Source organism: Mesoplodon mirus (assembly GCF_964341445.2).
Source record: "Mesoplodon mirus genome assembly, chromosome: 4".
Taxonomy (NCBI): Eukaryota; Metazoa; Chordata; class Mammalia; order Artiodactyla; family Ziphiidae; genus Mesoplodon; species Mesoplodon mirus.
The window spans coordinates 102,621,697-102,636,186 of record NC_138979.1 but is presented as its reverse complement, the minus strand read 5'-3'; the positions used below and the strand labels follow the sequence as shown (position 1 = coordinate 102,636,186).

Sequence of the window (14,490 nt, the reverse complement as noted above, 5' to 3'; positions counted from 1 at the left end):
AAAAATTTAACAGGGTTATAATAATGAAACTGATAAACTGGTATATCACACCTTTAAGATATGGGAACTATAATTAAAGATAAACTAAACTGAGAAAAGGCTCTCAAAAGCCCTGGATGCAATTTAATGGTTGAAATATAAGATACAGGGGCAAAGGGTAAATAAACTAGGATGACTGAAGTAAAAAATTGCTCGATAAGTATTTGCTGAATGAAAAAGAATTCCTTTGTTTTTTTTCAGTACGCGGGCCTCTCACTGCTGTGGCCTCTCCCGTTGCGGAGCACAGGCTCCGGATGCGTAGGCCCAGCGGCCATGGCTCACGGGCCCAGCCGCTCCACGGCACGCAGGATCCTCCCGGACCGGGGCACGAACCCGCGCCCCCCGCATCGGCAGTCAGACTCCCAACCACCGCGCCACCAGGGAAGCCCAGAATTCCTATTATACAATGTTCCCTACCACATTTTCCCCCTAACTACGCATTTCTAAATGTTCTGTGATACATAAAATACATGAACAAATTTGGGGTTTGGAGCAGGGAGAGCATGAAAAGCACTGTAAATGAAAGGAGTATGGAGATGATCCTCTGGTTTGTATGGGCTGATGAACGGAAGGAAATGCAGACAGCTCAAAAACTTTGTCTTTCTGATTTGATCAGTCTCTAAATTTGGAAGTCAGAGAAAGAGTGACAAAGAAGTGAAATCAAGAATTCAAAACAACAGTAAGGGTTTTGTATATATAAAAATGAGGGAATTAATTTATTTCAATAAAGCTATTATTTGTTTAAAATTCAGACTAGGTGAATTTCTTAACCCCAAATCCAAGATTCTAAACAAAACCATAAAAGTTAAGAGCATGGGCTTTGGAGTCAGACAGAAATGGGATGCAGTACTTCCTGCGACTATTTGTCATAAGCAAGGTACCTGACTTCTCTAAGTCTACAGTGTATACAAGATTGTTGAGAGGTTCGTTAACATGTGCATTAAAAGTACTTATCCTGAGCTTGGCATACAGTAATCGATAAACGCTATTAATATTGGCTTTAAAAAACAAAGTGGGCGGCGGGCGGTGCTGGAAGCTGAGGCTCGGGTTTCGGTCAGAGCGCAGGGAGAGGACTGGGGCTGGCGGCGAGAACTCAGCCTGAAGGGGGCTAATGTGCCACAGCTAGCCGGGAGGGAGTCCGGGAAAACTCTGGAGCTGCCGAAGAGGCAAGAGACTTTTTCTTCCCTCTTGGTTTCCTGGTGCGCGAGGAGAGGGGATTAAGAGCGCTGCTTAAAGGGGCTCCACAGACGGGCGCGAGTCGCGACTGAAAGCGTGGAGCCCAGTGACGGGCGTGGGACGCTGGGGCTGCTGCTGCCGCCGCCAAGAAGCCTGTGTGCGAGCGCAGGTCACTGTCCACACCGCCCTTCCGGGAGCCTGTGCAGCCCGCCACTGCCGGGGTCCCGGGATCCAGGGGCGGCTTCCCTGGGAGAACGCACGGCGCGCCTCGGGCTGGTGCAACGTCACGCCGGCCTCTGCCGCTGCAGGCTCGCCCTGCACTCCGTGCCCCTCCCTCCCGCCCGGCCTGAGTGAGCCAGAGTCCCCGAAGAGGCTACTCCTTTAACCCTGTCCTGTCTGAGCGAAGAACAGACGCCCTCCGGCGACCTACACGCAGAGGCGGGGCCAAATCCAAAGCTGAGACCCAGGAGCTGTGAGAACAAAGAAGGGAAAGGGAAACCTCTCCCAGCAGCCTCAGAAGCAGCGGATTAAAGCTCCACAATCAACTTGATGTACCCTGCATCTGTGGAATACATGAATAGACAACAAATCATCCCAAATTGAGGAGCCAGGAGTCAGTGCTGTGCCTCTGAGGTGGGAGAGCCAACTTCAGGACACTGGTACACAAGAGACCTCCCAGCTCCACATAATATCAAACGGCGAAAATCTTCCAGAGATCTCCATCTCAACACCAAGACCCAGCTTCACTCAACGACCAGCAAGCTACAGTGCTGGACACCCTAGGCCAAACAACTAGCAAGACAGGAACACAACGCCACCCATTAGCAGAGAGGTGGCCTAAAATCATAAAAAGTCCGCAGACACCCCAAAACACACCACCAGACGTGGACCTGCCCACCAGAAAGACAAGATCCAGCCTCATCCACCAGAACACAGGCACTAGTCCCCTCCACCAGGAAGCCTACACAACCCACTAAACCAACCTTAGCCACTAGGGACAGACACCAAAAACAACAGGAACTACGAATCTGCAGCCTGCAAAAAGGAGACCCCAAACACAGTAACATAAGCAAAATGAGAAGACAGAAAAACACACAGCAGGAGAAGGAGCAAGATAAAAACCTACCAGACCTAACAAATGAAGAGGTAATAGGCAGTCTACCTGAAAAAGAATTCAGAATAATGATGGTAAAGATGATCCAAGATTCTATTTCCCAGATCCAAAATCTTGGAAATAGAATAGACAAAATGCAAGAAACAGTTAACAAGGACCTAGAAGAACTAAAGATGAATCAAGCATCGATTAAAAACACAATACATGAAATAAAAAATACTCTAGATGGGATCAATAGCAGAATAACTGAGGCAGAAGAACGGATAAGTGAGGTGGAAGATAAAACAGTGGAAATAACTGCTGCAGAGCAAAATAAAGAAAAAAGAATGAAAAGAACAGAGGACAGTCTCAGAGACCTCTGGGACAACATTAAACGCACCAACATTCGAATTATAGGGGTTCCAGAAGAAGAAGAGAAAAAGAAAGGGACTGAGAAAATATTTGAAGAGATTATAGTTGAAAACTTCCCTAATATGGGAAAGGAAATAGTTAATCAAGTCCAGGAGGCACAGAGAGTCCCACACAGAATAAATCCAAGGAGAAATATGCCAAGACACATATTAATCAAACTGTCAAAAATTAAACACAAAGAAATCATATTAAAAGCAGCAAGGCAAAAACAACAAATAACACACAAGGGAATCCCCATAATGTTAACAGCTGATCTCTCAGAAGAAACTCTACAAGCCAGAAGGGAGTGGCAGGACATAATTAAAGTGATGAAGGAGAAAAACCTGCAACCAAGATTACTCTACCCAGCAAGGATCTCATTCAGATTTGATGGAGAAATTAAAACCTTTACAGACAAGCAAAAGCTGAGAGAGTTCAGCACCACCAAACCAGCTTTACAACAAATGCTAAAGGAACTTCTCTAGGCAAGAAACACAAGAGAAGGAAAAGACCTACAATAACGAACCCAAAACAATTAAGAAAATGGGAATAGGAACATACATATCGATAATTACCTTAAATGTAAATGGACTAAATGCACCCACCAAAAGACACAGAGTGGCTGAATGGATACAAAAACAAGACCCATATATATGCTGTCTACAAGAGACCCACTTCAGACCTAGAGACACATACAGACTGAAAGTAAGGGGATGGAAAAAGATATTCCATGCAAATGGAAACCAAAAGAAAGCTGGAGTAGCAATTCTCATATCAGACAAAATAGACTTTAAAATAAAGACTACTAGAAGAGACAAAGAAGGACACTACATAATGATCAAGGGATCGATCCAAGAAGAAGATATAACAATTGTAAATATTTATGCACCCAACATAAGAGCACCTCAATACATAAGGCAAATACTAACAGCCATAAAAGGAGAAATCGACAGTAACACAATCATAGTAGGGGACTTTAACACCCCACTTTCACCAATGGACAGATCATCCAAAATGAAAATCAATAAGGAAACACAAGCTTTAAATGATACATTAAACAAGATGGACTTAGTTGATATTTATAGGACATTCCATCCAAAAACAACAGAATACACATTTTTCTCAAGTGCTCATGGAACATTCTCCAGGATAGATCATATCTTGGGTCACAAATCAAGCCTTGGTAAATTTAAGAAAACTGAAATTGTATCAAGTATCTTTTCCGACCACAATGCTATGAGACTAGATATCAATTACAGGAAAAGAGCTGTAAAAAATACAAACACATGGAGGCTAAACAATACACTACTTAATAACGAAGTGATCACTGAAGAAAGCAAAGAGGAAATAAAAAAATACCTAGAAACAAATGACAATGGAGACACAACGATCCAAAACCTATGGGATGCAGCAAAAGCAGTTCTAAGAGGGAAGTTTATAGCAATACAATCCCACCTTAAGAAACAGGAAACATTTCGAGTAAACAACCTGACCCTGCACCTAAAGCAATTAGAGAAAGAAGAACAAAAACATCCCAAAGTTAGCAGAAGGAAAGAAATCATAAAAATCAGATCAGAAATAAATGAAAAAGAAATGAAGGAAACGATAGCAAAGATCAATAAAACTAAAAGCTGGTTCTTTGAGAAGATAAACAAAATTGATAAACCATTAGCCAGACTCATCAAGAAAAAAAGGGAGAAGACTCAAATCAATAGAATTAGAAATGAAAAAGGAGAAGTAACAACTGACACTGCAGAAATACAAAAGATCATGAGAGATTACTATAAGCAACTCTATGCCAATAAAATGGACAACCTGGAAGAAATGGACAAATTCTTAGAAATGCACAACCTGCCAAGACTGAATCAGGAAGAAATAGAAAATATGAATAGACCAATCACAAGCACTGAAATTGAAACTGTGATAAAAAATCTTCCAACAAACAGAAGCCCAGGACCAGATGGCTTCACAGGTGAATTCTATCAAGCATTTAGAGAAGAGCTAACACCTATCCTTCTCAAACTCTTTCAAAATATAGCAGAGGGAGGAACACTCCCAAACTCATTCTACGAGGCCACCATCACCTTGATACCAAAACCAGACAAGGATGTGACAAAGAAAGAAAACTACAGGCCAATATCACTGATGAACATAGATGCAAAAATCCTCAACAAAATACTAGCAAACAGAATCCAACAGCACATTAAAAGGATCATACACCATGATCAAGTGGGGTTTATTCCAGGAATGCAAGGATTCTTCAATATACGCAAATCAATCAATGTGATACACCATATTAACAAATTGAAGGAGAAAAACCATATGATCATCTCAATAGATGCAGAGAAAGCTTTCGACAAAATTCAACACCCATTTATGATAAAAACCCTGCAGAAAGTAGGCATAGAGGGAACTTTCCTCAACATAATAAAGGCCATATATGACAAACCCACAGCCAGCATCGTCCTCAATGGTGAAAAACTGAAACCATTTCCACTAAGATCAGGAACAAGACAAGGTTGCCCACTCTCACCACTCTTATTCAACCTAGTTTTGGAAGTTTTAGCCACAGCAATCAGAGAAGAAAAGGAAATAAAAGGAATCCAAATTGGCAAAGAAGAAGTAAAGCTGTCACTGTTCACAGATGACATGATACTATACATGGAGAATCCTAAAGATGCTACCAGAAAACTACTAGAGCTAATCAGTGAATTTGGTAAAGTTGCAGGATACAAAATTAATGCACAGAAATCTCTGGCATTCCTGTACACTAATGATGAAAAATCTGAAAATGAAATCAAGAAAACACTCCCATTTACCATTGCAACAAAAAGAATAAAATATCTAGGAATAAACCTACCTAAGGAGACAAAAGACCTGTATGCAGAAAATTATAAGACACTGATGAAAGAAATTAAAGATGATACAAATAGGTGGAGAGATATACCATGCTCCTGGATTGGAAGAATCACTATTGTGATGACTCTACTACCCAAAGCAATCTACAGATTCAATGCAATCCCTATCAAACTACCACTGGCATTTTTCACAGAACTAGAACAAAAAATTTCACAATTTGTTTGGAAACACAAAAGACCCCGAATAGCCAAAGCAATCTTGAGAACGAAAAATGGAGCTGGAGGAATCAGGCTCCCTGACTTCAGACTATACTACAAAGCTACAGTAATCAAGACAGTATGGTACTGGCACAAAAACAGAAAGATAGATCAATGGAACAGGATAGAAAGCCCAGAGATAAACCCAAGCACATATGGTCACCTTATCTTTGATAAAGGAGGCAGGAATGTACAGTGGAGAAAGGACAGTCTCTTCAATAAGCGGTGCTGGGAAAACTGGATAGGGACATGTAAAAGTATGAGATTAGATCACTCCCTAACACCATACACAAAAATAAGCTCAAAATGGATTAAAGACCTAAATGTAAGGCCAGACACTATCAAACTCTTAGAGGAAAACATAGGCAGAACACTCTATGACATAAATCACAGCAAGATCCTTTTTGACCCACCTCCTAGAGAAATGGAAATAAAGACAAAAATAAACACATGGGACCTAATGAAACTTAAAAGCTTTTGCACAGCAAAGGAAACCATAAACAAGACCAAAAGAGAACCCTCAGAATGGGAGAAAATATTTGCAAATGAAGCAACTGACAAAGGATTAATCTCCAAAATTTATAAGCAGCTCATGCAGCTCAATAACAAAAAAACAAACAACCCAATCCAAAAATGGGCAGAAGACCTAAATAGACATTTCTCCACAGAAGATATACAGACTGCCAACAAACACATGAAAGGATGCTCAACATCTTTACTCATTAGAGAAATGCACATCAAAACTACAATGAGATATCATCTCACACCAGTCAGAATGGCCATGATCAAAAAATCTAGAAACAATAAATGCTGGAGAGGGTGTGGAAAAAAGGGAACACTCTTGCACTGCTGGTGGGAATGTGAATTGGTACAGCCACTATGGAGAACGGTATGGAGGTTCCTTAAAAAACTACAAATAGAACTACCATATGACCCAGCAATCCCACTACTGGGAATATACCCTGAGAAAACCATAATTCAAAAAGAGACATGTACCAAAATGTTCATAGCAGCCCTATTTACAATAGCCCGGAGATGGAAACAACCTAAGTGTCCATCATCGGATGAATGGGTAAAGAAGATGTGGCACATATACACAATGGAATATTACTCAGCCGTAAAAAGAAATGAAATTGAGCTATTTGTAATGAGGTGGATGGACTTAGAGTCTGTCATACAGAGTGAAGTAAGTCAGAAAGAGAAAGACAAATACTGTATGCTGACACATATATATGGAATTTAAGAAAAAAAATGTCATGAAGAACATAGGGGTAAGACAGGAATAAAGACACAGACCTACTAGAGAATGGACTTGAGGATATGGGGAGGGGGAAGGGTAAGCTGTGACAAAGTGAAAGAGCGGCATGGACATATATACACTACCAAACGTAAGGTAGATAGCTAGTGGGAAGCAGCCGCATAGCACAGGGAGATCAGCTCGGTGCTTTGTGACCGCCTGGAGGGGTGGGATAGGGAGGGTGGGAGGGAGACGCAAAAGGGAGGGGATATGGGAACATATGTATATGTATAAGTGATTAAATTTGTTATAAAGCAAAAAATAAAAAAAATCAGAAAAAAACAACAACAACAAAAAAAACCAAAGTGATAACAGGGCTCTGCCATTAACTAGCTATGTTAATAGCTAAATAGCTATAAATAAATAAATAAATATTCCATTTATGCTCAATTAAATATCTCAGCAAAACTTATGTGATATAGCAGGAAGAGCATAGGTTTTATGGTCAGGCTTGGATTCAAATATTAGTTCTGCCTCTTTTTATGACCTCGGTCAAGTCACATAACTTCTCTGTGCCTCAGTTTCTTCATCTGTAAATCAGGAAAATGATAATTTCCTTGAAGAATGGCAGTTTGAAGACATGATTATATAAAAAGATCCTTGTACAATGCCTGGCACATACATGGCAGTGAGCATTGTATGTCCTGTTGCTACTGCAGAATCAACATGTTACAACATTATTCATCACCTTTCACACAAAACAGCTCTCTATTGTGGACTTTCTGGACTTCCCTATTTCTCTCAATAATCTAGTTACTCATTTTAATTCAAAATCTTGCCTCTACCCATCACAATTCCCTCCCTAATTTATGCTACTACATGCAGATGCATGTTACCTTTAATTTTTCCTTTTTCCAATCCAACCTATGCAGTATCAAATTAACTTTAGAATATTATTGCTCAAAATGTTTCAAAAATTCCCAATAACCTGAAGAATAAAGCTCAAACTTCTCATTGGGGCATTTAAGATCCTCTATTTTTATCAAAACAACTTCATGCTTCTCTATCTATTTATAGGTGCCACTACTCCTATCAAACTTGCCTAAGTTGAACATATCACATGCTTTCCTACCTCCTCAATCTCTGTTTAAATTGTGCCCTGGGCTTAGAATGCTGTCTCTGTTCCTCTCAACTTATCTTTATGGACCCTGTTAGAGAAAAAAAAGAGCAGAGCCCCACAGTGATCCCTTCCTGTCTCAATTCTTGAAGCATGTATTCTTACCATACATCTGGCATTTGGCTACATTATAATGTGAGTTTTCACAGAGGTTCTGCTTCTTTAATTTAATCATAAGCCTTACAAATGGCAGGGACCATATCTTATACCTCTATACAGAGTTTATAGCCCTAACACCTTGCAAATAAAGATGTTCCTGCTAATAAATTTTCACATACCAAACTTTTACATAAAGGCACAAAGCTACATTACAGAGCAAAAGCACAACAATTCTATTAGTTACTGCCAATTAGAGATTATGCACTATTATTTCAGTTTCTGCTATCTGTCATGATGTTAAATAGTCTCCTTGTTTGGTGCTTATTTTGAGGTGTTTTAAACATTATAAATCCCATAACGTGTGATGAATGTAAAAGCAGGGAAACTATTTGGAAGTGCTGGTAAAACAAGGTATACAAATTATAACTGAAATGAAAAGAGATACCAAAAAATTAAAAAACAAAACCAAAATATTACTGTGCAAATAGGATAAACTGTTAACAATAGTAAGAGGTCCTAAGAACAAGAAGCACGTGTAACACGTGCAAAATTCTGGGCCTGTGCAACTGACCAATAAGAGAAAAAGTAAATGAAAAAACAGAAAAAATTTAAGTGTGTAGCTAGGGAACAGCATTAATATTAGATTCCTATTAGCATAAGATTAATTCAGGAGATAGCTGGAAATTAACTTGAAGATATAAAACTTGGCATGGTAAAAGTTCTAATGAAATTTAGGTGGCAGATTTGGATGGAGCCATGGAACCCCCATGTCATTAGAGTGACAGAAAGCTGCCCAGGATGAGCTCCCTAAGAAGCCTGTGGGAATCAACAAGGAGGAAGGCGACCTGTTTCAACAGACTTTCAAGGTAAAGTAACTGGTCAATTTTGGGGAATAAAGCCTGTTAGATCAGCTAGAAAAACACTATGCCTGGCTTTAAAGCTTAAAAAGACTCAATGACTCTCTTATTTGGTAGAAACATACCTAGGAAGTGCAAGCTTAAACCTCTTTACCTGTGACATATTTGAATTTACAAATAAAAAGACTATAAAAACAGTCTTTTTTAAGCCTGACCTATTTAGATGCAAAGGAGCTCCTGTAGTACAAATACCTAAATGGAAATGCAGACAACCAAAATGAAAGCCAAATCATTCTACTACTGTATATCCTCTAATCCCTCTTTTTGTTTTTATATTGAGTACCATATGGGCTTAATTTCTAGCTTGTTAGAATCTAAAAAAAAAAACCCCAACTCAGCTGTTATAGCCTGTCTCTCAAAGAAAAGGGCATGCATGGACCTACAGTCTGAGATTACCACACTTAGCACTTCTATTATTTTTATATGACTTTGATACACACCAGCAAAACTAAACATCTTTTTAAATGATCTAGCCACATCACTGCTCCCTTTTCTAACCAGACTGAGATACAAGATGTTAGTGATTGTGGATGTTGGTTCAAAAAAGCCCCTAGGTGGGTATAACCGATACACGTTGGCAACATTTGAAAACACTTGGTTTTAAAAATAAGATTGCAGGTATTAAAGGGGAAGCCATGTGTTCTGTTTTCTTTTTGTTTTTTCTTTTGTAAGGCTGTGGTAATGAGTATCCAAAATTAGTGCAGTGTGTTGTTTCCTAATAAAATACACTGTCAGAAATGCAATGGGAAAAGACACATAAATAACATAATAATAATAATTCAGAGAAGACTCTACCTGATAGAAGACGAATCAGATGTTTCTGTATCAGGACCTGAGAACAGGTAATCCTTTGTGCAATGGCAAACTGCATTAATGCTTTCAGACCATTATGCTAGATTGTAAGAGAGGGGAAGATAAAAAGATAAGGGAAGACAAAAGACCTAAGTCATTCAATGTAAAAACCAATCCCAGTCTGCAAGAATTAGTGCAGACTTACTATATACTTTACATTCTTGCAAATTTAGTTACAATATTTTTAATACTTCTGAAAAGTTTTATGACTTCACCGAATTTTTTTAATAGATTTTCCCATGACAAAGAGCTATTAAAGATATAATCACCTCAATTCTCATTTAAGTACTCATTTCTCCCAGAGTCATTCTCTTAAATGTCTGGCCTAAATTATTCTATTGAGGCCTGTGTAAATAAACATATTTATAGAAATTCTAAAATGATGGCAGAAAATCACTGAATTCAGGGAACAGATCTTCTGCTTCCCAGATGGAAGGATGGGAACTATAGGGAAGCACATCGTGGACTCCAAGTCCCCTGTGTCAGCTATCAGATAATAAGAGAGAAATGGCTAGGAGGTAGGTGGTCTAGGGAATCCTGTTGCCCAGTTTGTTTTCACAGGGCTACTGAGCACATTTCTTTCTTTTTTTTTTTTTTTCAGTACACGGGCCTCTCACTGTTGTGGCCTCTCCCGTTGCGGAGCACAGGCTCCGGACGCGCAGGCTCAGCGGCCATGGCTCACGGGCCCAGCCGCTCTGCGGCATGTGGAATCTTCCCGGACCGGGGCACAAACCCATGTCCCCTGCATCGGCAGGCAGACTCTCAACCACTGCGCCACCAGGGAAGCCCCTGAGCACATTTCTTAAGTACCATTTTTCAGGGTCCCCAATGTTATGAGGCTTGGGCCTGAGGCAGGAGTATAGTTATAGAGTCAGGATCTGCCCATCAAGGAGTCATGGTTTAGTTTTATTCTTGAATTCAGTATGATGAGTTATCTAGAGCTAAGCCAGCATTAATACCTAATATTACATGATGGCGCAAAATTAGTGAGAAGGAAAAATGTAGGAGACGCTAGGGTTCTGATTTGGAAATAAACAGAGAAAGGGAGAAAAAGTAACCAAGTATCAGAAATCTTTCTGTGAATTACATTTAACCACCAAGATTGAGAAAACTCTCCAAAGTGTATAATGTTGGCCTTTCAGTCTCCTATGAGACTGAAGTAGCTTTTTTTTTTTTTTTTTTTTGCGGTATGCGGGCCTCTCACTGTTGTGGCCTCTCCCATCGCGGAGCACAGGCTCCGGATGCGCAGGCCCAGCGGCCATGGCTCACAGGCCCAGCCGCTCCGCGGCATATGGGATCCTCCCAGACCGGGGCACGAACCCGTATCCCCTGCATCGGCAGGCGGACTCTCAACCACTGCGCCACCAGGGAGGCCCAGCTTTTTTTTTTTAACAGAATTCTGCTAACTTTTACAGAAAAAGGAGTGAATAAAGATTTTTTTAAATGATAAATTTACTGTGGACTCCCTAAACAAGCATACCATGAGTTACACGTACCCTGTTGGAATACACATACCTGTCTATTTTGAAGTGCTCCAAACAAAGGTTTTCCTTCATCTCCCAAGAGGTTTTCTCAAAGAGTAAGAAAAACAAAAATGATAAATTCTGAATACTGCTACAACTGTATACTTGGTTTCTGTCTATCAGATGTTCTTTAACTAATCTTATTTTTGACCAGATGCTTTGCACTTTTCCCCTTCAAAATTTCATGTTTAAGTCTATGCCAAAATTCCCCCCCCAAATTTAAAAAAATATTTTTTTATTTCACTGCGCCGAGTCTTAGTTGCGGCACACGGGATCTTCTTTGCTGCATGTGGGCTCTTTTAGTTGTGGCATGCGGCACCAGGTCAAACCCGGGCCCCTGCATTGGGAGCATGGAGTCTTAACCACTGGACCACCAGGGAAGTCCCTCAAATTTCCAAACTTTTGAGTGAGAGAATACTACAGAGGCAAATGTAGATCATTCACAAATAGCTACTACAAATAATAAAGTCCCTGCAGCAATCAATAAAGAATACCTGGGAAAAACAAAGCATTCTGGTTCATTTATCCTCCTTTAAAAAAAAAATTTCTACGCAAAAAAATTTTTTTCTTTAATTGAAGTATAGTTGACTTACAATATTATATTAAGTTCAGGTGTATAGTAATTTGATATTTTTACAGATTATACTCCATACAAAGTTATTATAAAATACTGACTATATTCCTGTGCTTTGTATTACTTCCTTGTAACATTTATTTTGTACCTAGTAGTTTGTACCTCTTAATCTCCTTCACCTATTTTGCCCCTACCCCTACCCCTCTCCCCTCTGGTAACCACTAGTTTGTCCTTTGTATCTGTGAGTCTGTTTGCTATATTTGTTCATTTGTTTTATATTTTAGATAGCACATATAAATAAAAACATACAGTATTTGTCCTTCTCTGCAAAAATGTTTTAAATAAGTAATTTTAAAAATATACTAACACCTATTTTGTTAAAAAATAATACATAAGACAGATGTAAGTAACCTTATTGCTCTTTTAGGTACTATTAAAAAACAATTAGATTTATATGATAAAAAGATGAAAATGAAAATACCAAAAAAGCATGGGTTCAGAAATATATTTGCCTTGTTGGCTAGGGTATTTATTACTAAATTTTTCTTATTTTCACTGATCCTTGGCAGCAAACACATCTGTGAGGGTGGAAGGCTTATTTCCTATTTTCTTTTTGCATTTTTTTTATCATGTATTTTTTCTTATTCTAGCTTTGAAGAAAGCAGAAAAAATAGAAAAACAGAACTGGCTAAAAACGGACAAAATTTTGGCTGATCTAGACACCATTAAACACTAAATGAGATAGTTAAAAGGTCAGTATTAACTAAATCAAGTATCACCATGTTTAATTCTAAACGTAACCTCAATTTGCTGGTAGTTTTTTTTACCATTAGATACCAGATGTTTAACTGAATATTATATATTGTGTTACAAAAGTCACTTGAGCAAGTCTAAAATCTATTAATATATCTTTTCAGTTCAGTACTGATTTTATATTTGTAAATTTTATATTAAAATGAATATCACATGATTTATACATACATTTTTAAAATTTGGAGGATGTGTGGATCATATAACCACCCTATTGGTTTTTTTTAAATTTTATTTATTTATTTATTTATTTATGCCTGTGTTGGGTCTTCGTTTCTGTGCGAGGGCTTTCTCTAGTTGTGGCAAGCAGGGGCCACTCTTCATCGCGGTGTGCAGGCCTCTCACTATCGTGGCCTCTCTTGTTGCGGAGCACAGGCTCCAGACACGCAGGCTCAGTAATTGTGGCTCACGGGCCTAGTTGCTCAGCGGCATGTGGGATCTTCCCAGACCAGGGCTCAAACCCGTGTCCCTTGCATTGGCAGGCAGATTCTCAACCACTGCGCCACCAGGGAAAGCCCCTACCCTATTGGTTTTGAAACAATTCCTGAACTGACATTTTATGGACTTTGGAATTAGTCATTAAACAAAACTTTATTTCCTGGGTATTGCTTGGGAAGAAGTTTTGTTAAATAATCTGAGTGAGGAAGTACTAAATTCTTCAGAGATTAGTGCCTTTATCTCAGAAGGGCTCCCTCTTGTTATGTGGCATAGATATGTTATTCACAAAGTGACTGATTGACAATATTTGTCTTCTTCCATTCTCTTTGTCAGACCCTCTGTTTTGATTCCTCAACTATTTTTCATAACTGTACATCCTGTATATGTCTCTCCACACCCACAGGGAGTGAGATAAGTTAGCTGTTTATGTAGTCGGAATAAAGTACAGCATTATATCCACTGCGTGGAAAAAGCCCTAGAGTGAAAACTATATAACACTCTATTAATCAAATAGATTCGAATTACTATGTTACAGAAACACATACGAAGATTCAGTCCTATTCTCCAATGAATTTCTCATCTACTCTATAACAAAACTGTCACTTTTTAAAATGTTCAATGCCTAAACATAAATTTCCAATTCCTAATGCTTGTGTTCCCAAAATAGTAAAGTGTAAAAGTACCTTCATTGGAAATCTGAAGATATTTAGTAGATCATGACTCCAAAAGAATGCTTTACATTTCATACCATATTGTTCAGATTCTATTTAAACCTCATCTTTTCCTTTTCTCATTTTATTTAATCATAGTAAATATAAACCTGTGTATTTATTTTTTACCCACAATTTAAGTTTGACAGGTTTGGAAATAACTTCTAAAATCGGTTCACAGAGACTGATGCTGATATCCAGGAAAGCTCTGTGAAATAAGTGGCTTTGGACTTCCCTGGTGGCGCAGTGGTTAAGAATCTGCCTGCCAATGTAAGGGACATGGGTTCGAGCCCTGGTAGATCCTACATGCTGCAAAGC

At 39.0% G+C, this 14,490-nt stretch overlaps 1 protein-coding gene across 2 annotated transcripts in view; it reads right to left on the bottom strand.

The window, feature by feature from the left end:
* The window catches only part of UBR1 (ubiquitin protein ligase E3 component n-recognin 1), a 165,911-nt gene that overhangs the window by 25,346 nt on the left and 126,075 nt on the right, over positions 1-14,490 (bottom strand). For both annotated transcript variants that reach the window (XM_082619146.1, XM_082619147.1), the window contains exons 36-37: positions 11,633-11,688; positions 10,061-10,157 (exon numbers count right to left, since the gene is read on the bottom strand). In XM_082619146.1, coding sequence (XP_082475272.1) covers positions 10,061-10,157; positions 11,633-11,688 — 153 coding nt within the window. The remainder of the gene's footprint in view (positions 1-10,060; positions 10,158-11,632; positions 11,689-14,490) is intronic.